At 36.9% G+C, this 20,003-nt stretch overlaps 1 protein-coding gene across 1 annotated transcript in view; it reads right to left on the bottom strand.

The window, feature by feature from the left end:
- LOC140228816 (uncharacterized) overlaps positions 1 to 20,003 on the bottom strand; it is a 136,078-nt gene that overhangs the window by 40,756 nt on the left and 75,319 nt on the right. The window contains exons 14-20 of the mRNA XM_072309089.1: positions 18,816 to 18,894; positions 18,495 to 18,617; positions 15,810 to 15,913; positions 14,035 to 14,055; positions 6,627 to 6,771; positions 4,769 to 4,923; positions 3,619 to 3,682 (exon numbers count right to left, since the gene is read on the bottom strand). Of these exons, the coding sequence (XP_072165190.1) occupies positions 3,619 to 3,682; positions 4,769 to 4,923; positions 6,627 to 6,771; positions 14,035 to 14,055; positions 15,810 to 15,913; positions 18,495 to 18,617; positions 18,816 to 18,894 (691 nt within the window). The remainder of the gene's footprint in view (positions 1 to 3,618; positions 3,683 to 4,768; positions 4,924 to 6,626; positions 6,772 to 14,034; positions 14,056 to 15,809; positions 15,914 to 18,494; positions 18,618 to 18,815; positions 18,895 to 20,003) is intronic.

Below are 20,003 nucleotides of genomic sequence, written 5' to 3'. Positions count from 1 at the left end.
GGAAATCACAAAATTGCAAGTCCGCATCAAACGAGTGTATGATGACAGCAGTGTTAATCCTTAGAGTCATCAAAAGAAAGTTGGACATCAAGTGACAAAAACAAAGAGAAACACACAGAATGTTTTGAAAGCAGGCACACAACAGCCAAGATAGGACTTGGACGAAAGAGCTTGGGAAGAATGTGAATGATGGAGAGAGAGAAAAAAGATAGAGGTAGATAGATAGCTAAAAAGATAGACAGTATAGAAAGATACAAATAAGTAGCATGATACATAGATAGATAGATAGATAGATAGATAGATAGATAGATAGATAGATAGATAGATAAGTACTATACACACACTCTACTTTGCAGTGTTATCATTTTGCAAATTTTGTGAGTTGATTGAAACTTACAAAACTAACTTCTCACAAAAATAATGCCATCTGTACCACAAATTTGAAAAATCATAAACCATTTCATTAAAAAGGATAACACTTACTTCTCATTTATCACCATGCTTGTCAATACTGAATTCAACCATTTGGTCAATGTTGCTCGGAAGTCCCAATTTGCGAAATATCTTACCCACAAAATATATGTATATAGATACATTTAGATAGATTGATGGACAGAGGGGATAGTAAATAAGAATTAAATACATATATATATATACATATATATATATAATTATTACTATTATTACAGACAGATGACTGGACAGATGATAAGTTAGATATTACGATAGACAAAGGAAGGAGGAAGGCAAGCAAAGATGACCCAAGAGGGTGTAGAGGAGACAGGAGGAGGAGTTTAGGAAGGTTGGCTTGACGATGGAGGACGTCCCAAATTGGGCGAGATGGCAAGAAGGTGGGAGAGCAGATGCTGTTAGGGTGAGGTAAATCCGGCAACTCCTGTTAATGGGGACAAACTCGGATAAAAAATTGGATAATGGGGGAAGGGGAGAGAAAAGGAGAGGGGGAAAAAAAAGAGAGAAAAATGAAAGGAGAATAATAGGTAAATCTGGCCACCCCCGTTATATCGCGGACAAACTTGGATCAAAAATTGGATAATGGGGGGGGGGGGGGGGGAGGGAGAGGGAAAAAAAGAGAGATAAATGAAAGAAGAATAATAGGTAAATCTGGCAACTCTCGTTATTGGGGACAAACTCGGATAAAAATTTGGATAATGAGGGACAGGGAGGGAAAGGGAGAGGGAAAAAAAGAGAGATAAATGAAAGGAGAATAAAACTGTCTTTGGAGTAACAGGACAAAATACATTTGTATAGAGAAGAAAAACAATTCAAAGATAAGAGGAAAGAACACCAAATATAGAAGCCAGAAACACAGCACACAGACAAACCGAAAACGCTTTGCATAACAGGCATCACATGCTAAGAAGGCCAGAAAATCCATTTTCCACACAGGCTCATCACACAAAAAACATAAAATAGACACCTGTAAGAGCAGACTGAAGTGCACTCAGCATAGATTAAAACCATGCACAGAGAAATTTAAATTGCCAACTGAGAAGAAGACAGAGCAGACTTTGCTCATGTGGGATTGTTCTTTTCCATCAGGTACTTCTCTGCAGAACTGGCACGTTAATCCATGCAGTCAATATGCTTCATTCAAAAGACTTGGCCATACTGAGTGTATCAGATGAAATACAATCTTCTTTAATATGCACACTGACATGACTTCTATTGATCCCATTGTTTGTGAATTTTCTCCGGGGGTCACTCCAAAACTTTTCATTTCAACTTTGCATCATGAATGGACAGACAAGAACCCATACCCTAGAGAATATCACATAACCACCTCTTCCTAGGCCAATCATCATTCTAACGAAGGGAATAGTCTCCCAGGACAATTGTATTGCGGAAAAGGACCAGCCACATGTACGGGATGCAACAAGATGCATAGAATGACTAGACTTGGTACCAGATGTTCCTTTGAGATTGCTGTTGGCCATGGAAGAAGTTGCGTGGGGGACTGACCGAGAATTGCCCAGGGTGGGGCGATAGAAGGTGGACTGACTTCGCTGGTCCCTGATGGATTCTGAAACTTTCAAAGATTCCATGAGACTTTAGTGAGCATGGGAGGGATCAGCAAATATTTCACTGCACTGAGAAGGCAAACAGAGGACATGATGATAACGCCAGCTAGAGTTACCATGGAAATGCATGCTGCGGTCCGAAAGGTCTTGTTAGAAATACAAACAAGAGGCACAGTGACTTCACCATGATTAGATAAGGAAGCTTTGTCCCTGTTTAATGTTCCACTAGAAAGTCTGAAATACAAGATTATTTCACAATAAATATATAAATTTGATACCTATACAACAGATAACAAGCATAACATATGACCAATACCAGAGAGGGCAAGGGCTAGAATGAATATAATTATTGTTATCATTTACATATTTCCCAGCTGACAAAAAAAAAAGAATTGAAATGACAAAAATTATGATAGTCGGTCACTTTCATTGTAGATCTCTGCATCTGTCTTACAGCTTTGAAACCAACTTTACTCTCTCTTGACATGTACGTTGTGAGATATTACAAAGAGATTGAGATTTTAAGCAATGATGGTATCTTTGCAACACAAAAAAAAAAACAAGCAAATAAATTACGAAGCATTAAGACCGTTAGCATATTAAATGTGGCGCACAGGCACAACATAGAAAAACTGGCTTGTATTTTGTATTTTTTTCTTTGCTCACAGGCGATATGCATTTGATTTGCCATTTCAAATGCCGACATTTCAGCACAGCAAGCAAAGGAACTAAAACAATTTTCATGGCCAAAATTTATTTTCCAAATGAAACCTGTCTTATTTCTATCCAACCAGGTACATGCTTAATCAGTGTCATCTTTTCCACTGAGGTCACTATTTGAGAATGTCATTGATTCCTTGAACTCTTTCGTTCATTAGTTTGTTTGGTCTGTTTGCTTATGAATGTGATATAACAGACACCTGATATTTATTTTCCCATTTGTATCCAGGGAACAGTAGTTAGTTGCACTCGAAGTGGGCCTTGGTTAAAACAGGTTCAGAAGTGCAGGAATGGACACCAGACAACACACACACACAAACAAACACACAAAGTTTCTATTTTACCATGGCACCTTAAATAACTCTTTAGTATGTATTCAAAATAGTAAATCAGAGTACGATACGATATATACTGGAAGAACAGAGTGAGAGCAACAAACGTCCCTTTAGATAGAACTGCTAGTACATTACTTTTGAGAAACAATACGAATATGGCCATTTTAGACTCCCAACAGATATTGAACAAAGGCTTGCACTGCACTAGAAATAAGAGCAGTCAAGCAGACTACTGTATATGGCATATATCTAGTGAGTCTGACTTTTTGCTAACTGGGACTTTCCTACAATTTTGCGAGCGGGTAAGTTTGCAATCATGAGTACAGTAATGCACAAAGAAATGAATGCATGAACATCGCATTCAAGCCAGGGTCAGATTTAAGATTTTTGCATGTTTTATAATTTGCACCAGACTCACTAAATTAGTTAAAAAAAACCAAACAAACCAATATACCCACGAGATACATGGCATATACAGTAGACTATCTGGTTATTATCACACAGGAAATGGGGCATGTACTCACCTCTTGTATTAAGTTTTCTAAAAATCTTCGGTAAGTTGCGCGGTCCCCCGGTAGATGGTGTTTGCTGTGAGGACACAAGACAAACGGTGCTAACAATTAGATGTCATATCATGTTTCTTGCTAACAAGATATATCGCAAAGAGCAGGGTGTTTAATGCGGTGAAGTGGTCCCACCTCACATCCAACTGGACCCCATGGAAGACCAGCTTAACATAGCTGAATATGGGCTATCCAGCCATCTTCACAGATGGAAAATGAACAAACAAGAGAAAAGATTGCAGAAAAAGAGATCATTCTCTGAATTTAGTATATATTACAGCTGCAATTAATCCACTGACACATTAATGGTCTATGTCCCATCATAGACCAGTAAAGATGAATGAATGAATGAATGAATGAATGAATGAATGAATGAATGAATGAATGAATGAATGAATGAATGAATGCAAAAAAAAAAAGAAAAAAAGATATGATTAGGAAGCTATAGGAGTTTCAAAAATCATATTTTTGTGACATATTGATAATAGTTGTCACCATGTATACTTCTGATAGTCTTCCATTCACTTACACACATCTTCATTACATACATACATAAACAATACAAAAATATGGGTTCATGTCTTTTACTTAAATGAATGTTTTGCTGTCATAACCTTTATGAGTCTTTTTTTTTTGGGGGGGGGGGGAGAGGGTGAGGTAAAAAGTCCCCCTTTTTGTAAATAAGTCTCCAGAGATTTCATATTCCTACAAAAAAGGACATTTCCATGTGCCTAACTTTTGTGCTTGGCCAATTGTACAGAATTTTCAACTTTTTTTTTTTTTTTAGATAGAATATTCTCTTCATTTTCAGTTACCTCTGTCCTATAACACAGCTGTGTGTAATTGGTTTTGCATTAGCATAGTGGAGCACAAAAGAAAAAAAATCAAGAAATTTTCCACACAGCAAAATATTTCATGTTTACAGTACATAAAAAGAAGGACGCAATTAAAAAGGAAAAAGATACCAGAGCTCCATATCTCAATGCCAAAAATAAAGTCCAAAACTCTTTGAGCAGATCTTTTCAACAAATCATCAGAGATAGAGTGAGGGCAGTTTGGCAAAGCGAGTCTGAACCTCTGGTGTGAATGGCTGGTATCTTGCTGTACTTACACGCGGTGATTTGCCGTGGGTCTGTTCCCACTCCTTGAAAAGGATGATGGCCTTGTCAATGGTCAGCTGACCCTCCTTCACTTGGTTCTGCAGGTCGATCAGGCTGCGCAGCTTGTCTTCCTGCTCCTTGGGTGACCCACTTTTTGCCTTGCGAACTGTGATAAAACAGTAAAATGAAAATGCAATATTTTATGAAATACGTTATTATTTTAGGTATTTTTGGTGTTCAATGATTTCATTGAATTTTTTCAATATTTCGGTTATTTTAACTGGATGGTCAGTAAAAAAGTTTTATATTTGTTGTGCAATAATGTCTCCTCCTTTTCCACACCCTTACATTTTTTTTTTTGTTACTCAGATTAAGGTGTTTTTTTTCTAATTTATAAAGCAGTGTTGTAAGGATAAAGTGTTAATATTGAGTAGTTTTTTTCTGTTGTTGTATATGTATCTTTTTTGTTGATTTAGATTGATGTATGTATGATTTTATGTATAATTTCTGAATGTTTTTATGGTAAACACCTTATTATTTGTGAAGCACTGTGATTTTTATCTATATTTGTAAACTTAATGTACTTCAGCTTCTGGGCTGCCAATTTCAGTAACAATAAACCTCATAAATTCAATTCAATTCAATTCAACGACAACATCATTCTAAGAATTTTGACTCGATTGTCACTCATGGAAATCAGATTGACCTTTTGCCCTAACGATAGCCACATCTTCTTCACGGGCAAAAGATCATATAGGGAAATATCAAATAGTCATTAATGACAGTTATGATAATAATGATAAAAGACTGCAAGTTGTCTTTATCACAAAATATAGAATGACAATATAAGTTGATTTGATTTCTATTTCTGCATTTGTTTGGGGATTTTTTTCTAAAGCCAACATGACATATATACAAACTTTCATGCTTTGAATCAAAATCAGAAAAATGTATTGGCAATGATAATCATCTCATCGTAAAAATAATACTTATACTGATGATAATGATAATGATGCTTACAATTATTCTATAGCCACTACCTCTGCTATTACTTTAATATATGATCATAAAGTAGAATTCATTAGACACAAGTTTATAAGAAATATCTACTCTTAATTTCAAGAGATAACTTAGGAATAAATTATGACAAAGATATTCTGTTTGAAATTATCAATCCTGCTTGATGTTCCCACCTCTCGCCATCTCTTCTTTCCCCCCTCATCTATTCTTTCTGTTCTTGTATCTTCTCATCCCATCTTTCTGTGATCATGTGGAGCTTCAGTTTCAGTTTTAGTTGTAGTTCTCTATTCATATGTGTATATGTACATGAATATATGTATGTATGTAGATATTCCTATGTGTATGCCTATATGCCAACAAAAAGAATTTCCTAAATAGACAATAAATGAATCTAAATTTTTACCATTCTGGTATATATCATTCTATTGTTGTTATGTGTTCAATTCATGGCTTCATCATGATGTGATTCATTTTTTCGGGGGCCTAAGTAATATAAGCTTTGCTTTGAGCTTAGGCTACCCCACTTTGGTTCTTATGACTACTACTTATTTACCATTTGTTGCAAATGTAATGTTCTTAGAATATGTGTTACGATTATTTTTATTATCTACAAGACAAAATGTTATTGTATAATCACTGTAGTTCAATTATGTTTGTTTTTGGTTCCTGTGAACACGAAGTGGAAATTCAAATCAAATCAATCAATTATAGTGATAATGATGATGATAACTATAATGATAAACAGCAAACAATAATAACACCTATAGATATACAAATACTCTTATTGATATACAAGCAGGGATACATTAATTATGATCACAGAGATGCAACTAGTGAAAGAATTGCTACCGTCCGTGCTGGGCGGCTGGTCTGGTCGTCTGCTGATGGCTGGCGGGTCAGGAGACGGGAGCGCTGGTTTACTGCTCACTGGTATCGTTGGAGGGACATCGTGAACTTGGGCAGATGGCTGGTCACTATCAAGAGTCTCATAGTCCTAATGGTGGATGACATATAACAGAATCGTGACAGCATAAGCAGAAGCATGGATGAGTGTTAATAAAAGTGCCCACTTAACTGATAGAAAACTCAGCTTATGCTTCTCTGTTTAGTACCAACGTGACAATGTAAAATGTCAGTCATTTTAAGAGCATTGAGCTGAACTTATAGGGAGTGGTTTTATGATAATTGACTTCTACTTACCAGTACCTGATGCAAGCAACCTAAAATCTGTTTTTAGAAAGAGACATGCTATTCAGCAGTTGTTGCTATCTTAGGAAAGGCACATGTAAGCTATTCATAGAACCAGTAAGTACACAAGAGTTGCCTGAAAGAAATTTTACTTCTTGCTACCAAACACAGAAACACAAACAACATGCATCACTCAAATATCTCAGAACAAGGTATATCTGCCCAATCATATGTTTGATCTTTCAAGTGTAACATACATGTACTGTGTACACCATTCAGTTTGCAAACATAAAACTGGCAAATCAAGGTGTGAGAGACAATTTTTCACATCACATGTAAATGCACTTTAGTTTACCAGGGTTACATATTCCACATAAAGAATTAGTGGCCATATCCTATCCCATGCAATCATGACTTGCCAAAAAGTATATATATATATATATATATATATATATATATATATATATATATATATATATATAGTGAAAACTTTGAGCAATATATATGTATATAGTGAGTTGGTTGTCCATGTGTTGGCAAGATAATAAGATAAAAAACAAAACTGGAACAAAGTTCATGCTGTATTCACCAACAATTTATTTCTGCACACAAATTTTCGAGCGACTCGCTCTTCCTCAACTTTGTTTTAGTTTTATTTTCTATCTTATTAATATTCATTCAGGAAATTAGATATTCTGCCATACACATGCAATACAAAGGCAATTCATGCATTAATAGTGATTAAAATCATATCAACACTTACATAAAATGTTAGTTAGAATTAGTTTAAATGTGTTACAACAGCAATATGATTGAATTACATTAAAAAGCCAACAAACAGCTACACTGAAAAACACTACATATAACAATGAATTTAGTCTCCCCATAGTTAAAATCAAGAAAAAAAAACCAACATGTTAAAACACAAAAGAACAATTAATATCAATAAACATTTTGACTTTGCAGAAAAAAAGTGAACAACAGCTCAAAGTATGCTTCATGTGCAATGCAAGTGGCGTACTATTTCATGCAAATTAATTACCCACTACCAAATGCCTTTCTCGCCTTAATATGAGAAGGTTGCTTCATACTGTACCATGAACATTCATCGAAGAGTGAATGACATGTTTACCTTGCAACGGCCGTGTATCAAATTTAGCATCGTATGACATTTATATCTCAAACACTTATGTGGAATTTTTTTTTATTCATGGAGTGGAGGAAAAACAGCCATCTGGCTGAGCCCAGTACTGTGTCAAAATAAAGAGAAATGAAATGAAATGAATGCCCTTACACTTTCAGGTTTTGATCAGATCTAAACAGATGTATTATTACAAATTCCAAACTAGGTATTCCATAACTGTTTATTCTGACAACAGTAATATACAAATCTTATGTTTTGATTATGTAAATGGAGATGGATGAAGAAATATGATTTGTGCTTATATTTATCATTTATCTTGGGCATGATTGTGTGATATGGCACCAGATTTTCAAATGAATTCTGTAAGTCCTGCATGTCTGACTTCCTTTTCTAAACCCAGAGCCACAAAATCACAACAAAAAATGTTTACAGACAAATAATTTCATAACTGTATCAAAAAACAAAAAGACACTGGGCATTGGTGTAATGTTTAACTTTTTTTAAAGAAATATTCCTTTTAGAAACAAGCATCTTTTTCTAAGAAACTTCTAAAGCAGAAGCTCACTCTGCATGTCCACCAAACACTCAATGAATTTGATCTGTAGATGTCCGCTTGTATAAATCACAATGCCTTGCCTTGAAGCAACCGAATGCAGGCAGCAAGCTACATGAATTTCCTGACAAAGTGAATCTTGATTATCCACTTAAAAGCACATCTACACATGGCACTGAAGCTCCAAAAAGGTGAGGTTTCTGCATATATCAATGTGATTTTACATGCTGAGGTAACTTTGAGATGTTGACATAAGAAGCTGAAGCACTGATATGTGGTAAGACATTGTTACAGCAAATTGACACCTTGAGATGAAATTTGACATTTGACACATACAGGAAACTTTGAAGTGACAGCAAGAGATTATCATTACTTTTCAAATTTCAAATTTTCAAATTTAAAGCAGAGCCTGAGGGGTAAAAATTGAGGTGTGAGTTTTTCTTCAATTTGACTCCCTCTACAAATCAAATTTGTAAGATTCCACCCGCTGATCTCTAATTTTAACAAGCATGTCAGAAAAAGGTAACCATGAGATTTGAACCTGTCATCTACTGAATCCTAACACACTGTAGCCAATCATCCTCATTTTCAAGGCAAAAAGGAAGAAGACATTGCAGAACTTGATCATACAGGATTTTTTTTTTCTTGAATTGTTTTCAAACAAGTGCAATGTGAAGTGGACAACTTTCTGCACTTTCTTGAACATGCAAACAAATCTCACATCAAACCGCATTCCTCTAACCTGCACAGAAACGGCAGAAACCACGACAACATTTATCCACACATTGTATATACAAATGAAGGCACCTATATGTCACTGGTAACACAATTATACAGGACCCCTTTGCACTCTTACTAGTAGTTTTAGAATTAATGCAAAGTTGCATACAATAACTGATACAGCAGCCAGGAACAATGACTGGGGGTATTTTCACGATGAAGGTGCTTGTTGACCACTCTATACAGTAAAACATGAAATGTTAAACACACACACAGCAAATCAGGAACAGTTAGACACAATTTGACAGCTACATGTGGTAGTTGTTCTGCACTGACGGGTGAGGATCACTTTTGTGTGCCACATCTATTCAGAAGAAAGAATGTTTACCTCCTCTTGAATTTTCTTGCTGGTATCCTAGAAACACAGAATTCAGCACCGGAAATTATCATCGTCAACTTCATAATCAACGTTAAATGTGGAAAAAAAAAATACCCAGAAGTTATACTTTCAATCATCTCACTAAACTGTGACATAAAGGAAGCATTAGTTAGATAGCTGATACCTCCTAGCTAATATGTACCTTGCCAAAGGAATCAGAATAACAAGATTAGGTACAGTACAACTCATGTTTTGAATCACTGTCATTTAAATTTAAGTTAGACACACAAGGCTAATAAGATTGCTTTCTGACACACACACACAAAAAAAAAAATAATGGAAAAAATGCACGAATGAACAGTTGTAAGCCTATGAATGCAAATTTCATTCCCTACCACATCAATGATTCTCCCTTTTCTTTTGCCCATATATTCAAAGATTGATTGTGTACAAAACAGCTCCAGTTGAAAGAGAACTCAAGATCAAGACATTCACCCCTGTAGCACTGCGAGGCTTTTGTGCACATCTAGCCCGTATTCACAAAATGAAGCTGTAAATTTTATACCATTTTCCAAGTTTTTACACAAATTTATAATGTACACATACAGATATGTAGACTATTAACCCGTTGAGGACGGTTTGATTATGCTACAACATGCATTTCCCACAGAAGCTTGCCTGGGTATACTCGGGACTCATCCTCAACGGGTTAAATTGCATGGTAGAGGAAAACAGGGAAGGCATGTATCAGTCTGAGAAACACAACTGTCAAATCAAATACACAACACATAACACATAAACACTACACGCACACACATACACCAGGGAATAATTTTCCAACTTGAATTTGACTCTTAGCAATTCCAGCTAATGAATAATATTTGAAATGGAATCCTGTACCCTCAGATGAAAACTGCTGCACAAAAGATAACGGGTAGTTGGTAGCAATGGTATAAAAATGCAGAGCAAATTGCAATGCAACACCAGGAAAATTATTCCCTGCAGACACACAAACACACACACACACACACACCCACTGGTGATCCGCAGGTGGTTCAGTGACTTTTAAAGAGGGACAGCAACAGGTCGTTCCAGGGCTACAGGGTTAAAGACCCTCCAGACCCATGGCCCTTGTCCACAACCCAAAATTGCAGAGAATGAAAGGATGAACAAAAAAACAAACAACAAACAGAGCAAGACTGGTAGCAGCACTCACATACAATATTGCCTTTACTTTTCCCTACAAATATGCCTGTAGACTACCAAAGGCATGTGATTGGCCACTATCTTATATTTTGATGAAACCATACTCTCGTTTGGCACAATCATGCAACTGAAAGCACACTATGTACTTTTTGTTGATCTTGTTGCTATCAACAGAAACTATCACAAGCTCAGAATAAAAGATGTACTCATGAATTTCTTTGGGAAGTATTGCATTACATTCATGAATCCAACACTGAAGGATCCAATATCTGAGTCATCAATAACTTGACTCAACTTCAACTCAGAGCAATACTGCTTCGATATCAGCAATGATTTGTGATCAAATTCCTGGATTTTTTTTTTTTCACAGGAAAAGTGTTTTCTTCCGACAAGCACAGCTGAAACATTAAAACAGAGCATAGTGGCACCCCACAGAAAGCACATTAACAATAATTTGGTTACAGATGTCTTGATGACATGTTCAGCCTCAGACAACTCATGACTATACCCAAAAACATGTTTTAGGATACACATGATGAAGATCTTGTTGGAAAAGCCCTGATGTTTATATCTTATATTGAACTACCAGTGTTCACCTTTCAACCATAAGATATCTCATTTCCTTTTGAACTACTGGTGTTCACCTTTCAACCACAAGATACCTGATTTGATTTTCAACAACTATCAGTGGTCACCTTTCAACCATAAAGTATCTGATTTGATTTTAAACTACTGGTGTTCACCTTTCAACTATTATATATGACTTGATTTTAAACTACTGGTGTTCACCTTTCAACTATTATATATGACTTGATTTTGAACTACAAGTGTTCATCTTTCAACCATAAGAGATCTGATTTAATTTTAAACTACACTGGTGTTTGCCTCAAAACCATTTTAAGATATCTGATTTGATTTTGAACTACCAGTGTTCATCTTTCAACCATAAGATATTTGATTCGATAGTATCATCACACACACACACGCTCCACAGACCCTGATATTTAAATACATGTGGGCCTAGCTGTGAATGAGACCATTCAAGTCACCTTCATCCTCTTGGATTTAGCTCTTTCTGTGCCAGTCAGTAGCAAAAACACAAAGTTACGGCAAAAGTAGTTCTTGTTTATTTCTAGTAAATGGAAAAGACCTACTGACAGCATTATCTACCCAGGACTTGCATTCTGACAAGATTTATCAAAATGAAGTCAGCTCAAAGGAAAATGCACATGACACATGTATTAAATACTTTGGTAGAAATAAAAAAAAAAAAAATCACCAGAAGCGAGGAAAATAAAAATAGGAATGAATTACACAAAAATCATGTCATGATATAGCATACAATCAATGAAGGCTCTATGTATCGAGAAATGAAATATGATGATGGAGGGCGAGAGGCATTCTATTAATAATTCTTTTCTGTATTCTGTTGATAATATTATGCCTTTTTTAATTTTCTTTCCTTGTTTGCATAAATGTCTCACTCAAACAGAGACTTTTGGCACAAATGTAAAGTACAATACATGCTCTGAATCATGCTACAATAACACCAACCAATGTTTCCTTGTCTCCTATTCGTGAACGATGAGAGGATTTGACAAAATTAACCCATTGAGTCAGAGAAACCACATCTGTCTGGTTTGATGCTGGTAGCTTTCTGTAACAATTACTTATTATCCAATTGATATCAATAGTATTTCATCATGGGTGGGGTGATGTTCCTTATTCTGAATGTCTCCTTATTCTAAATGAATTCTCCTGAAAGAATTATTCTGGATGATAGTAAGAGACGTCTTATGAAATATGATAGAGCATGCGATTTTAAGAGGAATTCAAAGTTTATTTGATGAAAATTGGCTGTGAAATGGCCAAGACAACCAAACAAATTGATACTAATAAAAGTGGGACCCACTTTTCATTAGGATCACTTTGCTTTACTTTGTTTTTGGAAATCTCAACCAAAACCGATCTTCCTCAAATAAACTGTTCCGGTTCAAATGGTATGCTCTTTAATATTTCATAAAGTGGTTTCTAAGTATCTCACTGAATGTTAAAAGCTGGATGCTCACCTCAACCAATACTAAACCATGCATTGACAGAAACAACAACAACAACAAAAAATCATACTATGGGGAATATCAATAATGTACGATGTATGTCACTTGAGTAAATGACCAAGCATGCACTACAACTTTTTCCAAAACATTTCTAGGAGGGGAACAGAGTCTGAAATGTTACAGCTGTAGTAGAATACTAGTGCTGCCATTATAGCTTATATCTGATGTCTACAAAATACTTTATATAATCTGTCAGTCTGGAATTTCATTTTACGATGAGCAACAAGTTAATTTCACAAAGAGAGAAATGGCATTAGCTCTCAATGGTTTGGTATCAAACATGACACATGAAGTAGAGTTAGCATAATGATGAAGATGATAGCTGATGAAGAGAAACATTAAGTTTTGATGACACAAATAAGCACGGTTATGGAACAACGGTATTTTCCACAGATGTTTAACATTGCACTGAATTTGTTTTGCAGGTATATGTATGTCAAACATTATGATAAATCAATGAACTAGGGAATGAATAAGAGTGTCAAATGTTGTGAAGTTTTTCTTTTGTTCCTACTTAATCTGTATCATTCTTGTATTGTTGTTCATTCACACATTAGTCAGAATATTAAGGTTGGATATGGGCGGATAGACATTTTGAATGGTGTTTTATAGGAAAGATAGATGAGTATATAATATAGACATGGATACTGTACGAGCTGAAATTTTCGCGTACAGATATTTTCGCGAATTGCTACTTGGAGGACATTTGCGCGTGTTGTTAATTTCGCGGTTGCGAACGTAACTGAACGTAACTATTTGCGCGTTGTTATTTTCGCGTGTTGTTATTTTCGCGGTTCAAAGGCGATTCGCGAAATTCGCGAAAATAAAACCACCGCGAAAATTTCAGCTCGTACAGTAGATATATTAGCAGAGCAGAATTCATTAACAGTAGGCAACAGTAGAGAGGGGTTTGTTGTGTATGCGTCAATAAATATTATTTGACACTTTACCTTCGTAGGTGGAGGGGGTTTCTGTGCAAAGGCGAAGCAAATATAGGGATATTGAAAAAGAACAGATATCATTGTAATGATTCTACAAGTCCTATAATGTTGACATATGTAGACTGATCTGCCTTCTGGATACGCAATGAAGGGTAGTCTGTACAAGAATTGAGGGTATACTTGCAAAACTGTCACTTACTTGGCAGGAGTAAAAAAAAGAAAAAAAAGAAAAGGAAAATAAAAGAAGAACAGGCATCCTACACAATGGTATCCCACACTCAAGGCTATTATATTTTATTGCCAAATAGGGTTCTAAAGCCTGCCGCAAACTACACGACCTGAGGTCATGTGACCTTCCGACTGTCAGTTTGGCGTCACCAAACACCAAAGTGTCAGATCGTAGGACTAGGTCCCAAGACCTGATCGGAAGTTTTGGCATGTTTACTTTTTTCAAGTGGTCGTGAGCCTCATCACAACTTTCAACCAATCATGATTAAGTATTTGATTGACGCTGTGCATTTTAGATTTAAAAACAGAAAGATGAAGATGTGCATGCATGCTAGCTAGCATGTGCACAGCGGCATCCGGGGCGGCATCCTATCCATGCCTGGCCGGGCACAGCGCGCCTTGCAGTCTGGTACCATTGTTATGGTTGCTACGGGACAGGTTGCATGTCCTAAAGTCAGGTCGCATCACCTGGTTTCATGGTTGTGTAGTGTGTGACAGGCTTAACACTAACTGTTGATGGTCAAACAATGGATGCAGCCAGATGTGTAAAGTACAAAATTTATCAAGCAATTTCATCATACCCTAGGCTTGACAGTTTAATATTTCTCAATGGCTAGAGAACAGAGGACTTGTAGCAAAGAAATACAATGTATTATTGATGGGGTACGGAGACTAATTCATACTTGATGCTTTTTCCACACCTTAAAAACTGCCCCTAAAACAAAGAATTACATGGTAAACATTGACAAAACAAACCACTCATATGAGGGCACTTGCCAACAAGCATTACAGGCAAAAATTAAACAAACAAACAAATCTGAGATTAGTCCTTGAAAGAACAAATGGGTCAAGCTCAATTGCAAATGTGGATTAATGCAACACCACAGTATGTGCGAGAATACAAATCTTATCCCCCACCCCCTCCGACAGAGAATAACATGAATAACAGATCAAATTCAGCTAGCAATTTCAGGAACAGTTTGATGTTACCCATTGCTATGGAAACTGATGAATACAACCTGCACTAATAAAAATTTACAGACGTACTCAAAAGTAACTACATATTTTGGTTTCAAATGTTCTAAAAGCAACTTTGAGATTCCATCTGATGGGATTTAGTTCAGAAACAACAAAATTTGCCTTCCTTGCAGTGCTGGAAGAATAAAACTTTCCCTTCAGTGCTCATGCATCAGTGCATGCTAACGGAGAGAAGCATGCAGTGAACGGTGCAGGTCCAATGCAAATAAATAATTTTTAAGCAGTGATCTTTGGTCCATAACATGGTCTGAATATGACAACATGACAGTCTTGAATCCATCTACTATGGGTAAAATGACTTCACAGCTGTGTCAGCTATCTTGTGCTTTCAGCAGCAAAACAAATCGGACATTCAAAAGCATGTTTGTGCATTTAGTGTCCATACAATTTGACAGGGTTTGATGACAAAGCTTACAGTATCCTATTGAATGGCTAGTTTCCTTTCAGACCTTGTCTCTTTCACAATAAAATTGCACTGGCTAAAGTCTCTGTAATGGATGTGTGAATAGTTCACTGACCTGACTGTCATCGTCATCGTCATCCTCATCGTTGTCGCGCACCATGCTGGTACTCTCGGAACTCTGCCAGCTGTCATAGTAGTTGTAGATATCATCAGCATCCCCTGGGGAAACGATTCAGAAAGAAAAAGTACATTACATCATAATCAGGCATCGTAAGACGAGATGTAAGCTTATTATCTTGATATGTTCAATTTGATATAGTACAAGGCAACATAGTTACGAAGATACAAAAAGTGTACACTAGTAAGGCAACACTGCACACTGGCACTGGTCCGACGGTCCCTGACCAATAAAAATCACTGTCAGACCAGTAACTTTTGGGGGAATGGAACAGTATAAAAAAGGAAAAAACTGGATACCTACTGGTCCGACAGACAGGTCAGACCAAAGAGTAGAAAAAATGGGTTAGTGTACAGCCCTGAGAAAGGCATACTTTCTCATATTACAATTTACATACAAACATTTTGATCTTAGAATACTGTAAATAGGCACATTTTCCTTGCCATCCTTGACCTGTATTAGATATTCCCTCATGAAACAGTATCTTTTTTACATGACATGTGATATGTACATTTATCAGCTCGTTGTTTCCCACTTCCTTGATCATCACATTATGTTGAACTAACAAAAGCATCACTCTGTCCAAGAATATTCTGGAGAGATCTTAGATCACAATTTGGTGTCATGCCACTATTTTTTTATTACTTGGATGTCTTGGGAGTATGCTTACAATACAGATAGCATGGCCAAGTTTTCTTCTTCTTCTTTTTTTTCTTTTTTTTTCCCCCCAGGCAATGTCAGCTGTATAACCAGCATTATCTTCTCAGCAATACAGCTTCACAAAATTGAGAAAATACTGTAAAACCAGAAATTTTCACCTGCATGAAACTTATGTGAATTTTGCAAGGAGCTAAGACTCACAAAAATGAAATGCATGCAAAGGTGATTGTCTACACAATGCTCTGAATGCAAGTGGCAACTTGCGAAAGTTTCGTAACGCAAATGTTTCCTATTTTACAGTACTTTATTTGTCTCAAAACACTTGTAGAGAAAGGCATCTGAAGAAAAAAATCTACACCTCCATAAAGTTTTCAAATATGCCTCATTGTGCTGAAACATCTTCCAAACTTTCGGTTATCAGTTTCTGGTTTTTACCAGGGAGGTGAGAATCTCACCTCACACCTCCCTGTTTTTACATATTTCATATAAGCTGAAAGCTTAAACCTACAAAAGTCATGTGTTCAAAAGGCATTGCATATTGAGATTGCAACTAAAATGACCAGGGCATTATGATGGAGAAATCAATGTCTTGAAGATGTTTCTTCAGTGAGTGAAACCAAACCTAGTGGAGTTCCCTTGAAAAGAAACATGTATCAAATCTAAACCCGTTGAGGATGGACTAATTTTGCTACAACACCCATTTCCAATAGACACCTGCCCTAGTATACTTGGGACTTGTCCTCAACGGGTTAAGAATCATAACAGTACTGTGCAGTGGACACTTCAATGACACTTGACTTAAGAGCTTTACTTGGACAAAAATGTGGATAAGAAATATATGAGCAATCCAGCCATACCAGGTAATTGTAAGGGTGAGCCAGACACAATACACATCATCCAGACAACCACATGAGATATCACGATACCCTAATCTTTCATTAACCCATTGAGGATGGTTTGATTTTGCTGCAACATGCATTTCCCATAGATGCTTGCCCGAGTATACTTGGGACTCGTCCTCAGTGGGTTAAGATTCTATAGACATTTGACCCTACAGTTCATAGACCTCTGACCTCTACTTAGGTCATCTTAAATCTCAGCTCATCAACACCCTGGAACATACATGCACATCTGGTATCATCCCCAAACTGTATGGGCATATCACTACAATACCATGTGGCACTTACAACAGAATCGAAACACAAACAATGGATGGATAACCAAATGATTTCATGTAGTGCTGCATAGGATTGAGGGCATGATGTGACAAAGCAGAGTTTCCTTAGAGTGTGGCAAAATCCACTTCACCCTGAGCTTTCAGGAGCATGGTGAATCCACCTCCCCCACCCCCCCCCTCTCAAATCAATATTATCCAGGGTATAATGCATATATGCTTGTTCTCTCTCTTTGAGAGCATCCTCCGATTTCAGGACTGCCATAATTTCTGAACTCCCCTTTCAAGAGCTTTCCACAGGCTTTTTCTGCCTTGGAGATTCCCAAAAATCCAGAACACTGTTTGCAATGCACCCGCTTTCTCAGGTGAGCTCTCATTCCAACCCAAAACTCAAGACAGACACCCAACCTCATCTTAGGCAAGCTGTCTTTATACAATACCTTAAGACAGGATTTTTTTGTTTATTCAAAATGGGATCCCAGAATTCAGAAGAAACCAAATGAAAATGAGTCCAAAGAGAAAGAAAGAAAAAGAATTCCCTTTGAAAAGAAACCACTGGGTGAAAAGTCAAATATGTTCTCTTTCTTTAAAAACAATTCTTCGGCTGGATTTTGTCATGTAAAAAGTACCCCTTTATCAAAGATTTAAGGATCATGCACACGGTCCCTCTGACACCAGAGTGGGGTGACCAGGGGTGAACCCTGTACAGAGTCCATGGGAATATGAGAAGCTGGTTGGGAATGGGATAAAGTTTGGTCCCAACATAAGGAGAATGAATGCTTGCACACCTGTGACTAGCCTCTGGATGTCTTCATCGTTGCTGACCTGCTTGACTGGGATGGGCACACGGAATGGTCGGTCATAGTTCTTCTGCTGATTGACAAAGTCAGAGTCAAAATGACCATGTGGACCTATGAAACGGAGAAAGCAAAAGTAATAGAATAACTGACTAGGTTTATCTACAGGCACTGCACACAACATTACTTTCCACTTATCCACACATCTTTCCACTACCCATTGACCTACAAAAGAGGTTTAATCTACTACTACATATATCAAATTATTAAAGCTTGTTAAAGAATGATTGTTTGGCAGACATTTGAACGTACCCATTTTTGATGCGACCTTGTTGCTCATGGTCACGTAACCCTCTGGGTTTGGACTGTCATGCAGACCAACGGAGCGATCCTGGAGATTAGAAGAAGATGAGGTGGCAGATGGTTGAGGGAAGATGAGGGAAGGGAAGAGAATGAAAAGGAGTATAAAAGATGAAGAGAGAATGTATTGAAATGTTTACAAAATTGTTATGAATAAACACTGTACAATGACCATTTATTTTATCAACTCAAAACAACCTTCTGACACATTGAAAATGCATAATAAGACTATGACAGGGCTTGACATTAGTGACGGCCCGGTGGCCCGGGGCCACAAAAAAAAACTTGATGTCAGGCCACCAAATTTCTAAAATGGTTATCTTTTGGTGGCCCAATCGGGCAACTAAGATTTAAAATGAGATGTTATGTTTGCCTTTATTTCAGGCCACTACATCCTCTAATTCTGCAATCCTTATAGTAACTGCACTGGACCAACGAGGTTCTTCTAGACACAGGGTTAAGACTGACAGCTCTGCTATTTGAAGAAGATCTTGACTTGACTTGACTTGATCCTGATTTTAGTCTACATATGCTACATGTGTCCCAGGTTCTAGGGTAGGCAGCAAGACGACTACAGTGTCCAACACTGGCTTTAGACACAACTCTGTTTTATGGGTCATCATTACTATGCCATTCCTGATTGGTATCACGTTTGTTTTGCTTTCCTTTTTCTTTCTCTTTAACTGGGGAGTCAGTGTAATGTTATTTCTCAGCATATCTACTAGGGTGCTGTTTCCTTACAGAATTAATGAGAAGTAAATGCAGCTCCCATGGCAACAGCTCAGCAATAGTCAATCATGAGTGGGTATTTTATTTTTTCTCATGTTGACTAACAATGATTCCAAGACTCTTTTTTGACAGGAGTAATGGCTTCATAATAACAGCACATTTGATGCTCAAATTCTGATTTAAAAAAAATAAAGAAAAGAGAATACTGTGCTTGGCAATGAAAGTACCTTGATGTATCTGCTTTTGTTATAGGTTGCATCTCAGGTTTCGCTTGGCTAAGAAAGTGGTTTATGATGTATCAAGCTTTTGTTCTGGGTTTCATCTCAGGTAATACGATGAAAAGTATAAATAATCAGCACCAGGCTACGTGTTCCTGGCCACGAGTGACTGACAGCTAGCTCGACGTGACCA

This window comes from Diadema setosum, chromosome 5 (assembly GCF_964275005.1).
Source record: "Diadema setosum chromosome 5, eeDiaSeto1, whole genome shotgun sequence".
Lineage (NCBI taxonomy): Eukaryota > Metazoa > Echinodermata > Echinoidea > Diadematoida > Diadematidae > Diadema > Diadema setosum.
Note: the sequence above shows the minus strand (reverse complement) of the source record. Positions and strands in the feature narration are given on the sequence as shown.